This window comes from Tupaia chinensis, unplaced genomic scaffold, assembly GCF_000334495.1.
Source record: "Tupaia chinensis unplaced genomic scaffold, TupChi_1.0 Scaffold000392_1, whole genome shotgun sequence".
NCBI lineage: Eukaryota > Metazoa > Chordata > Mammalia > Scandentia > Tupaiidae > Tupaia > Tupaia belangeri.
Window position 1 is genome coordinate 4398060 of NW_006159894.1, and position 22965 is coordinate 4421024.

Here is a 22965-nt window from a genome sequence, read left to right on the forward strand (position 1 = left end):
AGCCTGGGTTCTGTTTTCTCTTTAGTAGTTAAGCTTGGTTGCATGCTATTGTAGAATCATCTGGGACCGCTAAACAATCCCTGTACCCGGGCTCTCTACTAGTCACTTAAGTCGGAATCACAGAGATGGCACCCACGCATTAATGTCTTAAAAAACTTTCTAGGGAATTCCAGTGTGCAGCCAAGTTTGAAAACCACTAGTTGACTTGATTTCTAAGTGGTCCCCATTCAAGACTGATTCTCATCATGTTTCATGAGACAAAAAACACACCACAACATGCATATCTGCAAGTTTATTTTAAAGACTTTACAAGTAGAAGCAACACATATCTGGGGGTGAGGTACAGCTGAAAATGGAGTCCGGAGTAGTAGGGGAAGATCAGTTGCTTCCTTCACAGAAGATAAGCTTGTTGTGTGGGCATGATGTTTGCCCACAGATCTTTGTTCCCAGTTCCGGAGTTTTTATTCAGCACTTGCTTCATGTACTGGAAAAGTTCATTAGACATAAGTTTCAGCTCCTTCCCCTACAGCTTCCAGCTCAGCAGCCAACTGTAGAGAACAGATTTAGTCAGGGGCTGCTACTGTAAGTAACATGTGAAGAACAGTGTTCTTTTCAGACATGTCATAGGCCTGAGTTTTAATATTCTCAAGTCAGAGACCTAACTAGAAATATTCTCTATGATCAAACTTTTCCCTTCTGTATGCAAACTTTAGTGTACACAGAAGTACATAGGAAAAAAAAAAAAGCTATTTCACGGATTTGATTAATATGAGAGAGGTTAAAGCTCAATTTAAAATTTTAGTGGTTTGGGAGGTAGGTGGTACATCGTGGTAATGTGACTTGACCTACATGGGAAGGTTCTAGTTTCGTGAACCTGGACCCCTTGGTGTATACCAGGTACACATGTGCTCATGAGATTCAGGCTGGCTGAGACAGGGTGGACCATGTATATCCGTGTGTATTAGCCTCCATTGGGGGTGCTCTCCCTCCTCCTCTTTCTCATGGAAGAAACACATGAGTAATAGTAATAAATTGTAGTGATTTTTTGAAAACATGAATTTTAAAGAGCTTTTCAGAACTCAAAGATCTCTTAGTTTGAACTTAAAACGTCCAAATAAGTGTTAGAACTAGAGCAACAAGGAAGAAGTCACAAAGGATCTCTGATCCTTGAACTAGTGGTTACTTTTAAAGGTGGCCTTAAGGTTGGAGATCGAGGAAGAAACATAGAGCACAAACTGAGACCTGAAGAAAGGCATGCTGGTCAAAGTACCTGAAAGACAGTGTCAGCAGTGTTTCACATGGGAAGGACAGAATTTACTGATTTATTTCAGCTTCCACATTATAAGTCTCAAACTTAATATTAAAACTAATAATAAAAAATAATTTAAAAAACAGGATTTTATAGTTCAGTAGGTAAAGCAGATAAGAAAGGTAAAAAAGTGAATGTAAGAATAGTTTTTCATATTCTTACAAACAGAATCGACCGGCAGGCTGCTGCTTATCCCCTTCCAGCCACAAGTACCTTAATCTACTCCTGGTGATCCTCATATAAGCTATTGATTTGGGTCCGAAAGTATTTGGAAAGTTCTCCCCGCTTTGCTTTTAATGTTGGTGTCAAGAGCCCATTTTCGATGGAAAATGGCTCTGGATGAATAAAAACGTCCTTGATCTGGAAAAAGAGATGAACACATATTTCACATTATAAGAGTGAAGTTGATGTATTGAGAGGGTAAAGATAACAAAACACATGCCATTCTACAGTAGAATCAGTTCCTTGGAAAGTATGTATTTAAACCCCATTGCAAATGGGAACTTAAAAAAAAAAACTTCTAGTATGATTTGACAGACCAGGATAATACCAGTAGCACATACCTGTTCAAAGGATTTAAGACCACCTTCTTTCCCAATTTTCTGCAAGTCTTCTAAAATGGCTTTCTTTATAATCTAAGGATACAAAACATGACATCATGCATGGCTATTTGAAAAGGAGCCTTAATGAAAGGTTATACATGAGGCAACTCAAAATGTCTATAAAATGATCAAGATAAAAGCAGAATATGACAGTGTGCACATCATATGCTTAATATTTATCAAAGGAGAAAAGACAAATCTAAATGTTAAGTTTTCTCTGAATGACATTTTTTTATTCTCGTATTTTCTACTTTCTTCCCCACAATGAACATATTGCCCTATAAAGAGTTGTGTTTTCCAAACTCCACATCTGCTATGATCTGAGTGTTGTGACCCCTCCAAAATCTCACACTGCACATTGATATTCAATAGAACAATGTTGGAAGGTGGCATTTAGTGAGGGGAGTGTTTGGGACATGGGGGTAGATCTCTGTTGATTTATTTAGGCTGCTCTGGAGGGAGCAACGTCTCTATTAGCTCCTGCAAGAACGATTGTTATAATAAAAAGCAAGCTGGATGTTGACGTGTACCCACTTTCCTTTCCACTTCTCTCAGCCTTGTTATGATGTAGTACCAAAGCTGGCCAGATGCTGACCCCATGCTTTTGGACTTCGCAGCCACCAGAATTGTAAACAAAAGAAATTATTTTCTTTATATATTATTCAATCTCAGGTTTCAGTTACAGCAACACAAAACAGACTAAGACACCATCCTATACCTCAGTCTAGTAAAACCATTCGATCTGTTTGGTGGCTACAGAGCCACCTGTCACAGATACAAAAAGAGTCCATTCTTCTAGAGGCCCTGGGAACCCATAGGTTCCCTAACTGATAGGGCCTTCTCTTCCACAGGGGCACATGAATGCACATTAAGCTTTCCTAAATGAGACTTACCTGGTTTTGACACAGTTCTTCAAAGGAGCCCTTAAGCCCAAGCTTGGCTGCAAATGAGGGAAGTACATCTGTATCGGGAACAGCCACTCCCACTAAGAATGACTGGAAAGAAAAGGTGCAAGGGCATGTGAGAACTAGCATAGAGATATCCCCCATAGGTAAAGAAGGCAGAATTATATCATTGTAATATTTTCCCCAAACCTCAATTTCAGTACTAGTATCCTTTTCTAACCACAGATTTCAAACTCTTGTGGAACTCTAATCCTATGTTCCCATTCAACATCTCATTTCAAAGATGTTCTGTCCAAATTCGATTGTTCAACATTAAGCATCTCTGGTCTGTATATGCCAGCCTTCCCACCTATACTCCAAAAAAACTAAGTTTAAGTCCAGTATATATAAAACAGTTCGTCGGCCTAGAGGAATTTCTTTTGAAGTGGAAACAAAACACAATATAGGACTTTTAAATTTTTTTTCTTTACCAAATGGGTACCTTTTAGTATATTTTTTAACAATCCTACTTGTTTACAGAGTACATTACAGTTTCGATTTTTTTCCCTTGGTAATACCTTATGTTTAGAATATTGCTTCATTTTCCTTGTTTTATAAGCTAGAATCTTCTCATATGAACCCACCTATACAAATATCTTGTAGCCATAGGAACCTGCATGATCTGTGCCTGAAAATGGCTATTGTTAAAACAATGTGTTACCCGTAAGCTGTCCCCATGAACAAAAATTTGTGACACCAGTCTACTTCTGATGTAGATATTTTCTATCTTCTCTGGAGCAATGTATTCTCCTTGGGCCAACTTGAAAATGTTCTTTTTACGGTCAATGATCTTCAGAGTTCCATTCTGTGTGAGATAGATAAAAAGCATCACTATTTTTGAACCCCAGGAGTGGTGTCAATGGGGGAGAGTAGGGAATTCACAGATATCTTCCTTTTTTAAAACTGGTTTCTCAAGAGATTTTTGAACAGTCTTTTCATTTCTCTTTCTTGGCTTTGGGGAAAAGGAAAAAATAAGCTTTCAGCAATAAACTGTCTATATTGCATGTCTAGGTGGAAAATAAGTGTAGCCTCAGAGGCAATCTGAGGCTGCACCAGCTGGGTGAGTTTTGCACTTGCTGGGATAGGCAGATGGCACCCTCATTCAATGAAGAGTTTTGTACCTCTCAATTTCTAGTAATCTATTTCCAATTACTCCATTATCAAAACTCTCAGGAATAAGGAAGGAGTTATATTCTTTTTCAGTTATTTCATAGTTTCTGGAGTTGGGGTACACTTAAATTTAATGAATTTTAAATTTGCTTTCGAATTTGGACTATTTTAAGAGATACTCCCAAAGCTATGTGGTGTATGTGTGGAGAGGTGTGTGTGTTGGGGGGGATGGTTTGGGAGAAATTAATTGACACAAGAAGGCATGCAAACAAGTGTACCACAGTAGAGTAAAAAAATGCATCGACAATTAAATATATACTTCCCCAAAAAACTAGTAGAAGGGATCTCATCTATGCATAACATAATGTAATATAATATTAAGGATTGTGAATGTGTTTATGTCTTTTATTTGATTATTACACACTATATACTTGCTTTAAAAAACAAAACAAAACAAAAAACACCACACTGGGGGCTGGTAGGTGGCATGGTGGTTAGAGGTGCAGGACCCCCACATGGCCAACCATGGTTCAAATCCCAGATCTGGTGGCTTGCTTTCTCTCTCTCTCTCTCTTCCCCCCCCTCCCCGCCTCTCTCTGGTCAAATTAAAATAAATCAATAAAGTTAAATAAAATAATTCTTAAAAAAACACACACACACTCTACCCCACAAAGATGTACAATGGTTTTATGTAAATCAGAAATTTTATTTTAAAAAGAGTTATCTTTTATTAAGACTATTGAATTAGTTAGCTCTCTTCCTCTTTGACTCCCTGTTAGGTATCATTCCTATTAGATCCAAGAATAAGCTAGAATACCTCCACCCTGCTAATCAAGCAAGGCAATAATTGGACTTGTCAGTATAGAAACAGGGCTGAGGAGGGTTCTGACCAGCCACCAGAGGTCATTTGCAGCTGCATTTCTCTGACCTAATTGGTTTGTGGAGCTTAGGTTCTTAGGGACTTTAATTGTAGAATTGGGACAAGTGGCAAATACAATCCACATGATCTCACCTTAAGTAGGTCAATAGACTGAACCAACCTTGGAACTGTCTACAAGGCTGACTCAAGATGTTTGCCATTGATTCAGTCTAACATTTATTATCTGAAAGTGGTTAATAAGGTGGGACCTTTTATTATCCTGGTGAGGGGATATATTTATTGCCTACAGCCTAAGCTTATCAGAGCAGGGAATTCTTATTAAATAGAAATAGCAATGTTAGCAAAATACTAATAAGCTGAGGCAGTTCTTCCTCATACTATGAAAAGAGGAGCATACAAGTGAAAAAACGTACACTAAAACTTGGGAGACCTGTGTTCTGGTTTCGGATCTTCCATGGACCAGCAATGTAAAATCCTGGGGGAAAGATTTAATGTGTAATTATGAAATGCCAAAGTTAGCCTTTCTAGCTTTAGGCCAGAAAGTACTTTTGCTGTTTTGACCACAGTAATAAAGACAAGACACAGTAGGAGCAGTGTTCTAAGATGTTTCAGTGGCAAGTATTCTTTGAATTTCACTTAAATCCTAAATATTGAGCAAGAAAAGAGCTTAGTAGACAAAATTTTCAAGAGGCGGATCTTTGGAAAATTTCTTCCAGGGGTTCTAAGGCTCCAGTTTTCTCTCTTAGAGAAACATGGAATTGATAGTGACTACTGCTAATAGTTTATCAGTAAATTGTGCTGGAAAAAAAAAAAGGGGGGGGTTCCGTGTCTTCCATAGAGGGGCTGTGAAAGTCTCTGAGAAGCATACACTAGCCTCTGTGAACATCTAATTTAGAAATCCTGCTCCCTTGTTTTGGTATATCTGAATTAATTGGAAAGAAACATATCCCTTTAAAACTCATGAAAGACAAAAGTTGGGGACTAGCAGTTAGCATAATGGCTATGTTACTAGACTCGCATGTAGTCGACTGTGGTTCGCGTCGTGGACCCAGTGGCTTAAAACTCACACCAGGCACGTGTGTGTGTGTGCCCAAAATCCTGAGAGAGCAGAGAAGAAGGGATTGTGGCGTGGCCATCCCCCCCCCCGGGGGGGTGATTTCTCGCTTTCTGTCTCTCTGTCTCTGTTTGGCGAGCGCATGCGCCCTATAGCAAAAAACTCTCTAAAAAATAAAAAGTTGTGGGTCCATGGAGTACTCAAACCATAATTTCTGCCTCAAGAAAAGTTAAAAAAAAAAATACAGAATACTACACTTTCCTACCCCTTTCCTGAAGAAGTCACCTAATCATCCTTTGGGTGTGCACAAATCTATTTCTCTGCAAAGAAGCTATGCCAACTCTGAGATCTAGGACTATCTGACTTATTACAGAATCTCTCCTTAAATTTGAGTCTGGAAATAGTGCCCGTACCATTGACTATTGTTATTGCATATTGATAAGGAATAAAAAAAGTCCTTCGACTGGTCTGTGTCTTGTCTTCTTTATCACTGTGGTCAAACTAACAAAAGTACTTTCTGACCTAAAGCTAGAAAGACTAACTTTAGCATTTCCTAATTACACATTAAATCTTTTTCCCCAGGATTTTACATTGTTGGTCCATGGAAGATCTGAAACCAGAACACAGGTCTCCCAAGTTTTAGTGTGGGTTTTTTCACTTGTATGTTCCTCTCTTCATTGTATGAGGAAGACACTGACCAGGTAGGATACAGATCTATTCTCCTCCAGCTGCCTCAGCTTATTAGTCTAATTGGATTTATGCCTCTCTTGCTATAAGCAGATATTCTCCTCAGTCTGGAGCATAGACTCAGAAGTTATGAAGAAATACTCACCGGGAGCCAGCGACCAATGTCTCCAGTATGGAGCCAGCCATCCTCATCCAGGGCTTCCTGTGTCTTCTCAGGGTCCTTCAGGTATCCTTTGAACACATTGGTGCCTTTGATGCAGATCTGCACACCAGACAATACTTAGTGGTAACAATATAAAAGCTGCCACTCCCAGCATGACACTTTATGAAACACCTGCTCTCACCTTAAATCATTTGATGTTTCCATTGCAGTGTGAAGAGCACCAGATTTTAGTCCCCATTATAGGCTATAGGAAGGCAAGGCTAATGACCTCAAAGGAATCATACCCAAACCTGCTCACAGATACTTGCTTTTCAAAATCTTAAACCTTTCCACCATGATTATTTGACTATAAGACATGACCTACTCACCTCTCCTTCATTATTTACTGAAAAGTAGTTCATGTCAGCCACATCTTCCAGCTTCACATGATTACAAGCTAGTGGGGCTCCAACATGGCCTAGAACACATCACAATGAATCAGCTGGGAAACTATAAAACGGTAGTAGTTCCAGGCATATTTCTGAGATATTTATGGATTGATTCTAAAAGAATAAGACTGAAAAATCCAGATAGTCAAGATAAGGCAAGCCTGGACCCAAAACTTGAGTTTGTCATTTGCTACATTAGTCCAGAGCATTCAGGTTATCCAAACTCATGAGTCCTGATTCAGTTAGAACATTTCTTCCAACCACCATACCTTGTGCCAATGAGATGGCTGACCTACCTGTTGTCCAGTCTCCAGGTAAAGTAATTGTACAGCCAGCTGTGCATTCTGTTTGACCATAAGCTTCAAACACCTGGGAACCCATGGAAGAGTTTTGAGAGACTTATTTAAGATAAAGTATGAGCTAGTCATATCCAATGGCCAAGACATGAGGAAAGCAAGACTGCTAAGGGTTGAAGGAGTCTTAAAATCTTGCCCTCATACCTGAGCTCCTAAGTCTTTACAACTAGGAGTTTACTCAACAATCAAAAAGGCCCAATCTGTTCAATAAATGGTGCTGGCAGCCCAGCCTAGTTATGTGGTTAGTAGCAAACAGAACTGTACTGCTAGAAGCCACAAAGATAACCACAGGTTCAAAGCCCTGAGTTAGCTCAAAAACACACTGGGTACATGCATGTCTGTCCAATACTGTACACACTGTTTCTCTCTTTTTCTCATGAGTGTGCATGCTTTATCATGAACAAAGTAAATAAACTTACAGAAAATGGTACATGGTAAACTGTGTATCTATGGCAGAAAAATTAAACTAGATTTTACTTCCATCTTGCAGTATGTGTACAAATCAACTCAAAATGCATCTGACTTAAATGTAAGACCTGAAACTGTGAAACTACTAGAAGAATATAGAGAAACACTTCAAGGCAAAGATGTTTTTGGTTGAGAGTTCAAAAGCACAAGCAATGCAAGCAAAAATAAACAAATGGTGGATGGACCCAGCAGATGGCATAATGATTACGTTGCTGGACTCCCATGTAGTCGACCATGGTTTGAGTCCTGGACCAGGCCACTTAAAACTCAAGCCAGTCATGTCTGTGTGCATGCCCAAAATCCCAGGAGGAGAATAAAGGAGAGGGGATTGCAGCATGACCATGCCCCCTGGTGAGTGATTTCTTGCTTTCTGTCTGTCTCTCCAGTGAGCACATCCACCCTATAGCAAAAATCTCTCTCAAAAAAAAAAAAAAAGGATTATCAGCAGATGGCATAATGGTTATGTCACTGGACTCCCATGTTGACCACGGTTTGAGTACTAGGCCCAGTGACTTAAAATTCATGCTGGCTTGCATGTGTGCATGGCCAAAATCCCAAGAGGAGAATAGAGAAGAGATTGCAGCATGGCCATCTGCCTTCCCAGGGTGGGGGGGTGAGGGGTGTGATTTCTGATTTTCTGTGTCTTTTCCTGTTGCTCTGGAAGTGCATGTGCCCTATAGTAAAAGTCTAAATAAATAAATAAATAAACAAACAAATGGGATTGTATCAAACTAAATTGCTCTGTATGGCAAGGAAACAACATAGTATAGAGACATCCTACAGACTGGGATAAAATATTTGCAAATTATTAATGTCCAGAATATATAATACAAAGAACCACAACTCAGTAGCCAAAAACCAAATAACCCAACTTAATAATGGGCAAATTATTTGAATCAACATTTCTGAAAAGACATACAAATATATTGTCGCCACTGTGTATTGGTGAGTGTGCAGAATTGCATAAATGGCAACGGTGTCTTCAAAGAATACCAAAAAGTATATTAAAAAATGATCAACATCACTAATCATAAGAGAAATACAAATAAAAATCACAATGATATTTCACCCCAGTTAAAGGGGTTTTTATCAGAAAGACCAAAACTAACATGCTGGCAAGGATAGGGAGAAAGGGAATTCTTACATACTGTTCTTATATACTGTTGGTAGGAATGTAAACTAGTACAGCCATTATGGAAACAGCATGAAATCTTCTCAAAGGCTAAATCAGAACTAGCTTATGATCGAGTAATTCTACTACTGGATATTTACTCAAAGGAAAGAAAATCAGTATAGTAAAAAAAAAATCTGTGGGACCAGCAGATGGTGTACTTGTTACATTACTGAACTCCCAGTGACTCAACTATTATTTGAGTCCTGGACCCAGCAACTTAAAATTCTTGCTGGGTGCATGTGCTGCATTCATGCACAAGATCCTGAGAGGAGAATGGAGAAGGGATTGTGGCATGGCCATCCCTTCCGGGTGATTTCTTGCTTTCTGTCTCTGCCTCTCTGGTGAGCACACACACTCTAAGCAAAAATCTCTGAAAAAAAAAAATATATATACACACACACACACACACACACACACATACGTTCTCCCTCTCTCTCTCTCTCTCTCTCTCTCATGTTTATTGATTCACAATAGCCAAGATATATAATCAAGCAAAGTGTTTATTAAGAGATGAATGGATAAAGGAAATCACATATGCACACGCACACATACACACACACACTGGGATACTATTTAGTCATTAAAAAGAATGAAGTTCTGTCAGTTGAGGCAACATGGACAGATCTGGAGGCCATATGTTAAGTAAAATAAGTTGGGTATAAAAACAAATGCTACATGTTCTCATATGTGGAAGCTAAAAAGAAAAATGACCACTGCCTGTTTTAGCAGCACATATACTAAAAAATGAACCACATAGAGCTAGTAAAAGAGTGATTACTAGAGGATGGAAATAATAATTTATTATTAATATTATTTATTACTGTTAGATTAATTATTGTATATTTCAACACAGCTGGAAGAGGATTTTATATCAGTCACTACAGTTTGAAAGCCAGGTTCAATGGCTTAGAAAACATATTGGATATGTGTGCATGCATGCCCCAAATCCTGATGGGATAGAGAAATGAGAAGGAATCACAGCATAACCATGTCTTATTGGGAGGTGCTTTCTCTCTCTCCCTCTCTCTGTCTCTTTGTCTCTTTCTGGAAAGCATATGTGCCCTGTAGCAATAATTTTTAAAAAGAGAGAGGATTTTGGGGACCAGAAGTTAGCGTAATCTCTGTGTCGCTGAACTCCCATGTAGCCGGCCGTGGTTTAAGTCCCAGACCTGGTGGCTTAAACTCACACCAGGCACGTGTACATGCATGCCCAAGATCCTGAGAGGAGGGCGTGGTGGCGCCCACCCTATGGCAAAGATCCCAAGAGGAGAATGGAGGAGAAGCGACTGCGGTGTGGCTATCCCCTTGAGGGGTGATTTCTCGCTTTCTATCTATCTCTCTCTGTCTTTCTGGTGAGCACATGTGCCCTATAGCAAAAACCTCCCCCCCAAAGAAAAAGAATTTTAAATGCTCCAACACAAAAGTAATAAATGTATGTAGTGATAGATTTACAGATTATTCTGATTTGATCATAACACATTGTATTTATGCACTGAAAACTATACTGTACACCCATGGGTATAATTATTGTGTCAAAAATAATACACAAATGAAAGTTAAGGGACCAGCAGTTGGCGTAATGGCTATGTCGCTGGACTCCCATGTAGTTGACTACGATTCGAGTCCTGTTCCTGGTGGCTTAAATTCATGCTGGGTGCATGTGCATGTGTGACCAAGATCCTGAGAGAAGAATGGAGGACAAGGGATTGTGGCATGGCCATCCCCCCAGGGGGTGATTTCTCACTTTCTGTCTCTCTTTCTGGTGAGCACACATGCCCTATATCAAAAAACCTCTTAAAAAAAAGTTAAAACAAGTCAACCAGTAGCCAAAAAAGTCCACAAATAGACCAAAATATGAAAACTTACAAGAAAGTGAGCATCTTTCATAGGTAGGAAAATGCAAGTTATTCATTAAGTTATGTACAACTCAATGACATTGGACATGAACCTGGGCAATGGAACACCACTATAGGGGCTAAAAAAATATCAAGTAGCATTTTTAAAGAGAAATATCTCCAGCTGTGATATAGATCAGGGAGTTGGCAAGCTTCTTCTGTACCAGGGAAGATCTGTTTTGAGCTCTGTGAGCTGTCTGATCTATCCCATTAATAACTTAAATCTCCAGCCACAGACATGGGCATGGCTGTATTCCAATAAAATTTTATTTCTAAACACAGGTGGTGGGCCGTATTTGGCATATGCTATAGTTTGCTAAGCCTTGGTATGGAAGATAGTCTTGGCTAAAGAGAGGCTGCTGGCAGAAACAAGCTGCAGTGGCAGATATGGCCTGTGATCAGCAGAGTTGGTAAAGATGAAGTGGAAGGCTTAGAGAAGATAATTCTGGGAAGGGGATGGAAAGAGAACTTTCTGACCTATTGGTTTTAGAAGCTAAGAAAAAAAAGAAAAATGAAAGTATTAAGAATGGCCAAGGGATGCTAATTTGAAAGACTAGAGGACCTCTGGCCTTGGTATCAATTCAGAATCTTTTGATGGTGGTTATATAAATAGGGGACATTTTGTGTAAGGATAAACCTGTATCTATTTTGTTCATGTGCTGGATAGCTAGAGAAATGAAGGAACTAGCTATCCACGTGGTGGGGTAGATAGGATGGTGAGAAATGAGAAAAGGTCCAGTCCCAAGCCCTGTACAAATTTCAGATAGAGCAGAGACTTAAATGGAAAAATGTAAAACCATAAGATTGCCAGAAAGTATGGGTGAAAACAGTCTCCTGAAATATTAGGGATTAAGAAGTCCTATGTAAATAATTAAAAAACCACAAGTAGAAAAGATTAATAGGTTTGACTATATAAACATTTAAAACTTTTGTATAGCAATACACAAGTCAAAAAAAGTTGTCAGTGAGTAAAGGGACCAGCAGTTGGCGTAATGGCTATGTCACTGGACTCCCATGTAGTCGACTGTGGTTTGAGTCCTTGACCCGGTGGCTTAAACTGTTGCTGGATGCATGTGCGTACATGCTCAAGATCTCAAGAGGAGAATGGAGGAGAAAGGATTACGGTGTGACCATCCCCGCAGGGGGTGATTTCTCACTTTCTGTCTCTCTGCCTTTCTGGCAAGTGCGCGCGTCCTATAGCAAAAACTTCTCAAAAAAAAAAAAAAAAAGTGTGAGTAGGAAAGATATTTCTGACATAACAAAGACTAATATTATTATATAAAAATATCTTAGAGGGACCAGGAGGTGGCATGGTTAACATGCTGGACACCTACATGGTCAACTGTGGTTCGAGTCCCAAACCTGGTGACTTGAAACTCACACCAGGCATGTGTGCCCCAAATCCTAAGAGAAGGATGGAGGAGAAGGGATAGAGAAACTGTAGCAGTGTGGCCATGTCCCTGGGGGGAGGGTGATTTCTCACTTTCTGTTTCCCTGTCTCTTTCTGTTCCTCTGGCGAGTGCACATGCCCTATAGCAAAAATCTCTCTCTCTCAAAAAAAAAAAAAAAGTCTTAGAAATCAACATAGAAGAGAACCAAATTATCCTTTGTCCTCTTATTATGAAGGAAGTAAAAGAGTAATTTAATATGCACTAAAAAAGATGTTTGTAATTAAAAAAAAAATAAAACTTTAGTAAGATTTTTTTTTTTTTTCATGTAGAGGTGACCAGTTAGCTAAGATTTAAATGACAGGGTCCAGGTGGTGGCACAGGGTAGCACGGCTGGATCCATAAGGAAAAGGTCCTGGGTTCTTGCCCAGGAACATCCCTGAGGCCATGCCTGGGGCTGGCTGAGACTAGGGGCAGATCACATAAGGACATGAGGGCCCTGTTGGTGGTGCCTGTCTATATTTCTGTCTCTGTCTTTCTTTCTCTACCTCTTTCATGGAAGAAATAATAATAAATAAATAAGTAAATAAGTAAATAAATAAATAAATGGCAAAGCCTATCAATGGCAAGAGTATGGGGAAATGAGGCTTCATGAATTATTTGCAGGAATGTATAAAAAAGATCTTTTTATAGAAAAGTTTGACATTATAAATCAACATGTAAAACACACACTTTGCCCCAGTAATCCCTACCTGCATGAGTTTATCCTAAATTGATGATTGCATGAATACTAAAGGATACACAAATGTCCTTATCACTTCATGGACTACAATAGTGAAAAAATGGTAAACAAATGCCCATCAGTAGGAGACTAGATATTTGGAAACTTTTAATGACCATTGTTAAACCATTAAAAGGATCTTTATTTGATGAGAAGCAATGTTGATGGGGCACTGTTTGAAAAGTGTTTTAGAACATTGTTGCTATCTGCACGTGCATAAAGAAGTGCCTAGAAGACTATTTTCTCTTGATTTTGAGAGTTTAGGGTAACTTTCTCTTTGATACTTTTCAATTGTGTTTTCATTTTTATTTAACTATTGAGGTTTATTCGTGCAAAAGTAAAATCTTACCGGACATCCCATTGCTGCCCGAAGGAATGTCATGACGTCAGCAGAGATAGGGGCAGCTCCAGTGATCACAAAGCGAACCTTCCCGCCCAGGCTGGCCTGTTCGGGGGAAGCAAAAGATCTGCTGAAGCCTATTCTCTTGGCTTCAATTTCCTCCACTGTAAGATGACTATAATAGCCTCCCCAGTGTTGTTATAAGAATAAAACTAGTTGATTTACAAACACTTAGAATAGGGCCCGACATTGTGAAAACTCACTTCAAGTGTCAGCTATTATTGTCATCACCATCCATAGCTGGAATCAGCAATTACATTTTTTAAAGCTTGTCGAATAATTTATATTGTAGGCCCCCTCAAATTACCTATAATTTCTACAGGCTGTGTAAGAATGAGAGTGGTAGAAAGCTTAAATCTGTTTTAAGCTTTCTGACAAACTACCTTTAATGGCAAAGCTGCACAAGATCTCAAAAGGTGAATGGACATAGAAAGTCCCAAGCAGAGGAGAAACTAAGTATGCTGAGGAGTGAGCAGCTTGGGTATTTGTCTGGTTCTATCCAGGACACACCCAACCTACCTGGATCTTGGAAAAGATGAGTTTGTCCCAGATACTGTTGCGCCTGATGATACCATTTTTTACTTCATTGAATTTACTGTTAACTGCCAATTTTAAAAAAAACTTCTTTAGGGGTGTCTTGGCTTCATTTTGTACCTGCAGAGTGAGAGCCCATTTTAGTTGAAACTATTGGAGAAACTCAACAATGGCCGTACGTCTGTAAGCAAGAGATGGAGCCTTCTAGTTTCATAAGGAAGTATCCCACACTAATGAACTGTGTTGCTGAATAACGATGAGCCCAGAGAATTATGGCCACACTCAGAAAGAAATGAACTCAGTATATCATACAGAGATCCAGCCTTCTAAGTCTCTGCTCCCTGGCAAACAACTTTGACAACTGAGAGAAGCATCTCTTCAAAAGGTGGTCAAGAACAACTACCTACAAAGTCATTTGGAGGTACTAGATGAAAAACATAGCTCAATGGGCATCACCCCTAGAGCTTTTGATTTGATTGACCAAATAAGGGCCTAGTAATTTGACTGTTGAAAGTAAGCACTACCTCTCCCTTTGCCACCCCTGTGATGCTTAATGAAGAATCACCTATCTCTGTAACTAATGTGTCTTTTAGCCATATGATACAAAATCCAGCAGGCTGTCTTACTTAGATCATTTCTTCCCTTTAGGCTTAATTCTGAAACCATTTTCCCAACTCACATGATTTCCCTAGACTCCCTGATGCTGACTTCACTGTGACTATACTCTTGCCAAAGGAGAACTTCCCCAAGTAGAGCTCAAAGATAGCTCCTCCCCCCACTTCCAAAATTAAATTCTTTTTTTTTTTCTTTTTTTTGGGGAAGTTTTTTTGCTATAGGGCACATGCACTTGCCAGAAAGACAGACAGAGACAGAGAGACAGAAAGCGAGAAATCCCCCAGGTGGGATGGCCACGCCACAATCCCTTCTCCTTCATTCTTCTCTCGGGATCTTGGGCACACACGCACATGTGCCCTGCATGAGTTTAAGCCACCAGTCCAGGACTCAAACTACGGTCGACTACGTGGGAGTCCATCAACATAGCTACTACGCCAACTGCTGGTCCCACCAAAATTAAATTCTGAACTCTGAACTTCAGCTTTCAAGATTCTACTGTATTAGAAGTCAGATTTAAGGAAAATTCTCTTCAATTCAAAATGTGAAAAATGGCCTTCCTGGAACCAGCAAATGATGGTAGCAGTTACATCACTGGACTCCCACATGGCCAACGAGGTTCAAGTCTCAGACCTGGTGGCTTGAGACTCACACTGGGTACATGGGGGTGTGCCCAAGATCTCAGGAGTGAAATGGAGGAGAGAGGATTGCAGTATGCCATCCCCCCTGGGAGGGTGATTTCTCATTTCCCGTTTCACTATCTCTGTCTCTCTCTCCTTCTGGTGAGCTTATGCACCCTAAGGCAAAAACCTCCAGAGGAAAAAAAAAAATAGAAAGAAAAAAACCTCCCTGGTCACCTTCCATGTTTAAACTCCCATTTCTGGGCCTCCTGATGACCCAGCTGTACATCCTCATCTCCGAATACAACTTGTGCTCTATGAGTTTGGCTTTAGGCATCCACTCATGTCTGTAATATGAATATGTTGCTAATATCTTGCCATAATTTTTTTAGAAATATATACAAATACTACCTGTGTCATGTTATTCCTGACACAGGGATCTCTCATTCATAAGAGATTTATTTTTCTTCAATATTCAATATTTTTTTCAATATTCACATGACTCCCCTCTTCCTAAGTTACTGCCAAGAAGCTCAAATTAGAGATTCATGCTAATAAAGTCCTCTCTTTAAAAAATAAGTTCCAGAAATAAGCTGTATATTAGTTCTTACAATATTATAAAATACCATCTCAAAAATTTTAAAAAATCCAGCACAAACAAAAAAACCATAACAACCAAACTTAGTAATTACGTAGTATGATGATGAATTGTTAGAATTGTTAACAATTCTGTAGGAAACTAGGACTTCCAATGTCCAGGGGTCATCTGAACTAGAACACCATCTGCCTTGTGATAGGACCCCAAGTATAAAACCTGGTGAGAGTCCCGAGTCTGAAAGGGAAATTTAGAATCTCAGTGGTAGAGTACAAAGTATGTGAAGTATAGCCATGTGGTATTTACTCAGGGCTGTAAGCCTGTGGACTTATGAGATTCCAGTATATTACCTGAATTCAAATCCCAGCTCCAATGGCTTTGTAGAGAAATTAGCCAATCCAAGACTTGGGTGAGAAATTTATGACATGAGCTTGGGACATCTTGTGCCAGAAATCCAAATGGATTTGGAGCCATGTCAAAAGGACACATAAAGTACTTGATGGGGGCTCCCAACTTCCAAGATGGGACCACTTAAACATCAAGAAAGATGACTAAGATGAATTAAACATCTATATGAAAATTACAGGTTCATAGTAATACAAAAAAAAAAAAATCTCGGGGGACCAGCAGTTAGTGTAATAGCTATGTCGCTGGACTCCCATGTAGTCAACTGTGGTTTGCGTCCCAGACCCAGTGGCTTAAAACTCATGCCGGGCGCGTGTGCATGTGTGCCCAAGATCCCAAGAAGAGAATGGAGGAGAATGGATTGTGGCATGGCCATCCCCCCTGGGGGGTGATTTCTCACTTTCTGTGTCTCTGTCTCTCTGTCTGTCTGGTGAGCACACACGCCCTATAGCAAAAACCTCTCCAAAAAAAAAAAAAAAACTCACTGGTCATTTTTGAAGATTGCTGGGGTACCAATTCATTATTTTTATAAAAGCAGGGAAAGAATCAAGTATTTGTTATGCCTTTATGGAAAATCCCATCTAATGAATGTAAGAGTAATGATAGACTTAGAAAAATATCATTTTGAAATCCTTAATGAAAACAGAGCAGTGATTAATAACAATTTGATTCTGGCTGTCTCTTATTATATTTGACTCTGAGAAAATTATTTAAACTCCAAAATTCAATTTCCTTATCATCAGTTAGAGATAATAAATGTATACCTATTTTGCTTTGCTCCTGTGAGCCTGACATGGGAGAATGCATCTAAAATGTTTACCTATGGACCTCCACAGGAAACACAATAACCAGGACTTACTATAAAATCAGAGTAACAACTTTCCAGTTTCGAGTTGAGTTCTTTCTCCAGATCAGGTTCGGATTATCTTACCCAGTGGAAAAGAGGTTTCATTGATATGGTTTTTCATGGCTGCATTTGTAAATATAGCTTTCAGTATATACTATTGGGGGGGGTTGTCAGAGGAGGAGGTAGAGCTAATTCTTCACAGTAAAGAGTCTCTAAGAGCCTAAGCACAGGGCTAAGTCACAGGCAGCATCTTCATCTGAAGTTGGTAGAAGCAAAGTTCATACCTTATCATACACTCTGTTAAGGAGTCGAGGCACTGTGGGAAACACTGTGGGCTTCAGAGTCTTCATGTCATCAGGCAGCAACCGAATATCTCCTTGGAAAAACCCAATTTTGGTTCCACAGGAGTACCCAACAGCCTGAAAATAAAACCAAAGAAGAAGGCTTAGAGCCAAAGTTAGTTCCTTGTTGTACACCCTGTTAAGGAACCAAGGCACTGAGAGAAACTGGCAAACACTGTAAAAGAGATGAATCAACTCCCTGTCATACCTCTCATAGCAGAGACAGGATATAAATGCCAGAAGCTGACTTTGGAATAATGGGACTAGCAAGTTAGGACCCCTTTTTACAAACCTGTTAGGAACATAGGATGCTCACCTGTACAATCCTCTCAAACATATGAGCCATGGGTAGGTATGATATGATCACATCATCAGGAGTGGGCTCAAAAGCATGCTATAAATTGGAGAACAAAGAGGAGACAAGATTGGATTAATGGCAACGTTCTCTTCTAATCAAGATTTAAAAACTATCCTTTGCCAAGACTGCAAAGCTATGCGGGTAGTACATTCTATAATTGTAAGAGGTGCCTTTAAATGTGTCGTGTGTAGAAATTTGCAGTAATCTGAAAAGTCTAAGGCTTTAAAATATCTCTGGAACAAAGACCACACTAGTATTTGTCCACTCAGGCCTTTAACCTGTTTTGTTTTATTTCCTTTCTCTGCCTCCTTTAACTTCAAGAATAATGAAGGCCTCTTTTTCCAATTGACTACTCACCTCCATACATTTGAGAAAAGCAGCAGTGTTTGAAACAATATTTTCATGGGTCATCATAGCTCCTTTGGGGTCACCTGTAGGAAATAAGAGGTAGAGAGAAAGATCCTTTATATACCAAGTAGGTAGCCTTTGGTCTTGAAAGCAGCTAGGTTCAATTGGTCTCTACTCCAGAGAGTCAGATCTTTTCCTGTCACTGTATCTTTTATGGATGGTATAACAGGAATGATTATATCCCTCAGAAATGTTTCTACTGAATGCATCATTGACCTCCTGCTACCACATAGGGCACAGCCACAGTCTCAGCAATGTAGTCACAAAGAAAAATCCAAGTAAAATCTCCTTCGACTTCATATCTATTATTAGCAATAATATAAAGTAATAGTGTTATAAACCTTATAAAATGGGCATACTGGAATGAATGTAATTGTAGACCATGATGGGTCACATTAAAAATGATTAAGCACTGGGGCCAGTACATGGTGTGGAGGTTAAGTTGGCTGTATTCCCACATGGCCAACCATGGTTCAAGTCTTGAACCCAACAGTTTGAAAATCACCCTGGGAATGTGTGTGTGCATATATGCCTTGAATCCTGAGAGGAGAATGGAAGAAGGGGTGTTGTGGCATGGACATCCCCCTTGGGGGGTGATTTCTCACTTCCCTGTCTCTTTCTGTCTCTTGCCAATGAGCACACATGCCCTATGGCAAAAACAAAACAAAACAAAAAGGTTAAGCATTGTAAAAGATGGGGTAGATATTGAATGGGATCACAGCCATCCTGGAGAACTACCCCTGAGTTATCTTGATTGAATGAAGTCATTCCAGTGATGTCAGATTGAGAGAATAGTGGGTTGGAAGGGAAACATTGACTTCCGCATTTCCTCTTGCAGACTTCTGACAATCCATAATATGTAAATACCTCCCAATATATTCAATGAGGCCATCTCCCCTGGGGGTGATTTATTGCTTTCTGTCTGTCTCTCCAGCGAGCACATGTGCCCTATAGGAAAAAATCTCTCACACACACACAAAAAAACAAAAAACTTACGATTTTCTACTTGGGAATCCACATTCAAGTCTTAGATAGTGAGCCCCTAAGGATAGGGCTCATTGTTGGATATATTTACTAGCTAGCCCATCAAGGGTCAGGGTCTCAAGCCAAGTTTCTGACTGACCAGGGGTCTCTGGTACAGCTTTATGGGCACTGACCTGTGGTTCCACTGGTGAAGCAGATGATACTCAGATCTTCTGGGCTAGGAGGCTGAAGAGGGAAGCACAAGGGCTTACTATACCATGAACTCGGAGAGCTGACTATGTAAAGACTCAAAATCAGATGGAATAAAACTTACCACAGGTTTTCTGAAGTTCTCTTTGCCTATATTCTACATGAAGAGAAGACCAAGAAGGAAAGACATTAGTTGAGTTGGATAGACTCAAGACAAATGCAGCCCTCTCTTTCTCTTTTCCATGAGACTATGTCTAAGGGAATATAACCAAGTTTGTACATGGATCAGGCCAAAAAGCCAATATTCAGGCATAATGGAAGCTCTGCAGAAGAGCATAATATTTCTCTAGAACCAACCTAAAGAGGGAAGTTCCTATATGTCTAAACTTCCTATGATATTCTTAAGGTTTAGTCATCTAGGGCCATGACTAAATCTTTTTATTTTATTTGTTTATTTTGAGAGATTTTTGCTGTAGGGCATGTGCACTTGCCAGAGAGACAGAGAGACAGAAAGCAAGAAATCATCCCCAGGGTGGATGGCCACACCACAATCCCTTTCCTCCATTCTACTCTCAGGATTTGGGGGACACATGCATATGTGCCTAGCATGTTTTAAGTCGCCAGATTCAGGACTTGAACCATGATCAACTATGTGGGAGTCCAGCATCATAACTCTTTTGCCATCTGCTGGTCCCTTTTTTTTTTTTTTTTCTTAAGTAATAGGAAGAGTTAACATTTCAGGGTTTACTACATACCAGTCTCTGCCCTGAACAATTTACATATATTAACTAATTTCACTCTTTACAACACTTCCAGGAGGGAGGGACTATTCTTATCCCCCTTTTATGGATAGGGAAGGGGAGATGTGGAGTAATTTCTCGAGGTCATCTAATACGTATAGATCTGGAACGTGAACCCAGGCAGCCTGACTCTAGGAACCACATCCTTAACTATTACTTGACTCTGTGTTTACACATTCTCTGTTTAGAAATCTGTACAACTGGCCAAAGAACTTTATTCTCCCCTAGTGTAGGTATCTGAGTTTTCTTGGAGATGTTCTTCTCAAAGCTTTACAGTATGAGTCTGATTTACTCCTTACAAGTTACCCATGGGAAACAACAGCCCTGTGCTCTTGTGCAGATATCTTGTGAGTGGTCTATGGTGTTGGATCAGCCTTTGAGCAACAATCTGAGTTTCAGACCCATACCTCAGCATCAAACATGGATAGGATCTCAACTCCAATTTTCTCCCCTCTTTGCTTCAGGTCATCATCAAAGGGGTCCATGAGGATGACCATCTTCAGGCTTGGGGTGAGGCCCTTCTCCACATTTTCTACCAAGGCTGATGCCTTTTGAGGTGTATCACAGATCACTGTGGCAATATCGGCTGAAAGCAGAAATAAAGCCAGAGGTTATGCTCTTACTCTGCTACATACCTGATTGCCTTGCAAGTAGAAGAGGATTTTTTAAAAATTCAAAGCTAGTGGGTCCCCAAAGGAGATTACATCTATAAGTCAGATTTATAATGTCCAACCTGAAGCATTCCATTGATAATAAATGAGCTTAATTGAAATAGAAGCAGTTTTCTCACATGGTGCCAACACATTTTGTGCTTTCTAGAGAAATGATGAAATTCCTTCTTCTTAAGAAAAGTTATTCAGACAATATGTATGGATCACTAAAGTTTGATTCTGTCAACATTCTTTACTTCAAGGAGAAGAATAGGGAATAAAAAAGAAACAAAGGGGATAACAGTATTTTTAGCATTTAGACAAGCGTTTTATGATTCTAGATGGGTAGCTTTACTTGTTTGCACAAATAGAAAGCTTCTGATATTGTCTATTGTTCAAATGGATATTCTCACTCAGTCTATTAGTACTGCGATGGAAAATACATCTTGCATATGTGAAAGGGCTGTTACTTGCCCATTGTATTTGACTTTGTTTCTCTAACAATAGCAATCTTTTTCTATAGATTCACTATGGGCATTGGTACATGCTGGTTAACTGTACTGATTTGGATTTACAAGGTTAGTGAACAAAATATATAGCTTCATTGAATTAGTCAATTAAGTTCACTCCATGGGCTTTTATCTAGCATGTTCACAGTCTTATCTCTAAACTATCTTGTCATTCTATGCCACTTTGAAGCAACTTGGTAAACTTTTTATCTGTGCATATCTCTGCCCCATGGGCTTTTGGTAATTTCTGTGTAAATTATATCCTAAATATTATAGGACCAGAAAGGTTTGAGCATTTTCTGGTGACAGCATTTCAAATCTGCTTTTTAAAAAAAGGTAGAGATTGAGGAATTACTAAGGGCTAAGGAAAACTCAAATTGTAATAGCAAAGTTTTACCCTTGTTGACAATATATATGATGGCTTCTGGTCCCAAGGTATCATACAGGGGGACTGCTACCATGGAGTATGTGTAACACGCCAGCTCGGAGATGACCCACTGTGTGGAGAAAAGTTCAAGTAAGGGCTAGACAATGATTTTGAAGAGTATTTCATTTAGTAATTCAGTCAACAGATGCTTATTTGCTACCTTTTACATAAATAAATAAAAAATTACTGTAGGGCCGTAAGGACTCTCACTCATACTTCTATAAAGTCCAGTTAAATAAAAAAGATAAAATAGACACAGAAGATAACTACAATACAAAGGTAGACTAGTAAAGGTAGAATGTGGTAAGTTTCATCCATAGGAGGTATGGAAAGCATTAGAGTCATAGGGGCAGAAATTACTTTTAAGGGTGAGGTAAAAGCTCTCTGGAACTTTAGAGAAAGTGGTCAAACTGGGTAGGACTTGAGAGAATTGGTAGGATTTGGTTATGGAGATTGAGATAGAAACAATAGGCAAAGAAGGAGGTGAATTAACAAAGACTGAGTAGCATCACACTGTATACATATTAGCAAGAGTTAGAGTGAAAGGAAATAAAACTGGAATGGTAGATCAGAATCTGCAATGGTGAGCATTAAATGCCACTCTACATGTTGTAGACTGATTTGTGTCTTTCCTCCCTACCCACTGCACCAAATTCATGTTGAAGTCCTAACTCCAAAAGTGACTGTATTTGAGACAGCTTCTTTAAGAAGAAAATTGAGATTAAGTGAGATTATAAGGATGGAGCACTAAGCCAATGTGACTGGTATCCTTATAAGAAAAGGAAGAGACATTGGGGATATATGTGCACAGAGAAAAGGCCATGTGAGAACACGATGAGAAGGTGGCCACCTGCAAGTCAAGAAAAGAGGCCTTAGGAGAAACCAAATCTGCCAGCACTCTGATCTTGGATTTCTAGTCTCTAGAACTGTGAGAAATGTTGCTTAAACCATACAGCCTGTATATTTTATTACAGCAGCCTTCACAGAATACTACAGTGTGTTTGGTATTAAGTTTCTAAACTGGAGATAAGAATATCTGTTCCTGCT

General features: G+C 39.4%; 1 protein-coding gene across 7 annotated transcripts in view; it reads right to left on the reverse strand.

The window, feature by feature from the left end:
* Positions 1-277: 277 nt before the first annotated feature.
* ACSL5 (acyl-CoA synthetase long chain family member 5) overlaps positions 278-22965 on the reverse strand; it is a 61557-nt gene continuing 38869 nt past the window's right edge. For all 7 annotated transcript variants that reach the window (XM_006153936.3, XM_006153927.3, XM_027773990.1 and 4 more), the window contains 17 exons: positions 21889-21988; positions 20740-20918; positions 19657-19689; positions 19517-19568; positions 18309-18382; positions 17910-17987; positions 17537-17671; positions 14159-14293; positions 13589-13684; positions 7474-7546; positions 7118-7206; positions 6732-6848; positions 3517-3660; positions 2805-2906; positions 1873-1944; positions 1523-1669; positions 278-548 (listed from right to left, as the gene is read on the reverse strand). In XM_006153936.3, the coding sequence (XP_006153998.1) occupies positions 1529-1669; positions 1873-1944; positions 2805-2906; positions 3517-3660; positions 6732-6848; positions 7118-7206; positions 7474-7546; positions 13589-13684; positions 14159-14293; positions 17537-17671; positions 17910-17987; positions 18309-18382; positions 19517-19568; positions 19657-19689; positions 20740-20918; positions 21889-21952 (1584 nt within the window). In that variant the 5' untranslated portion in view covers positions 21953-21988 and the 3' untranslated portion in view covers positions 278-548; positions 1523-1528. The remainder of the gene's footprint in view (positions 549-1522; positions 1670-1872; positions 1945-2804; positions 2907-3516; positions 3661-6731; positions 6849-7117; positions 7207-7473; positions 7547-13588; positions 13685-14158; positions 14294-17536; positions 17672-17909; positions 17988-18308; positions 18383-19516; positions 19569-19656; positions 19690-20739; positions 20919-21888; positions 21989-22965) is intronic.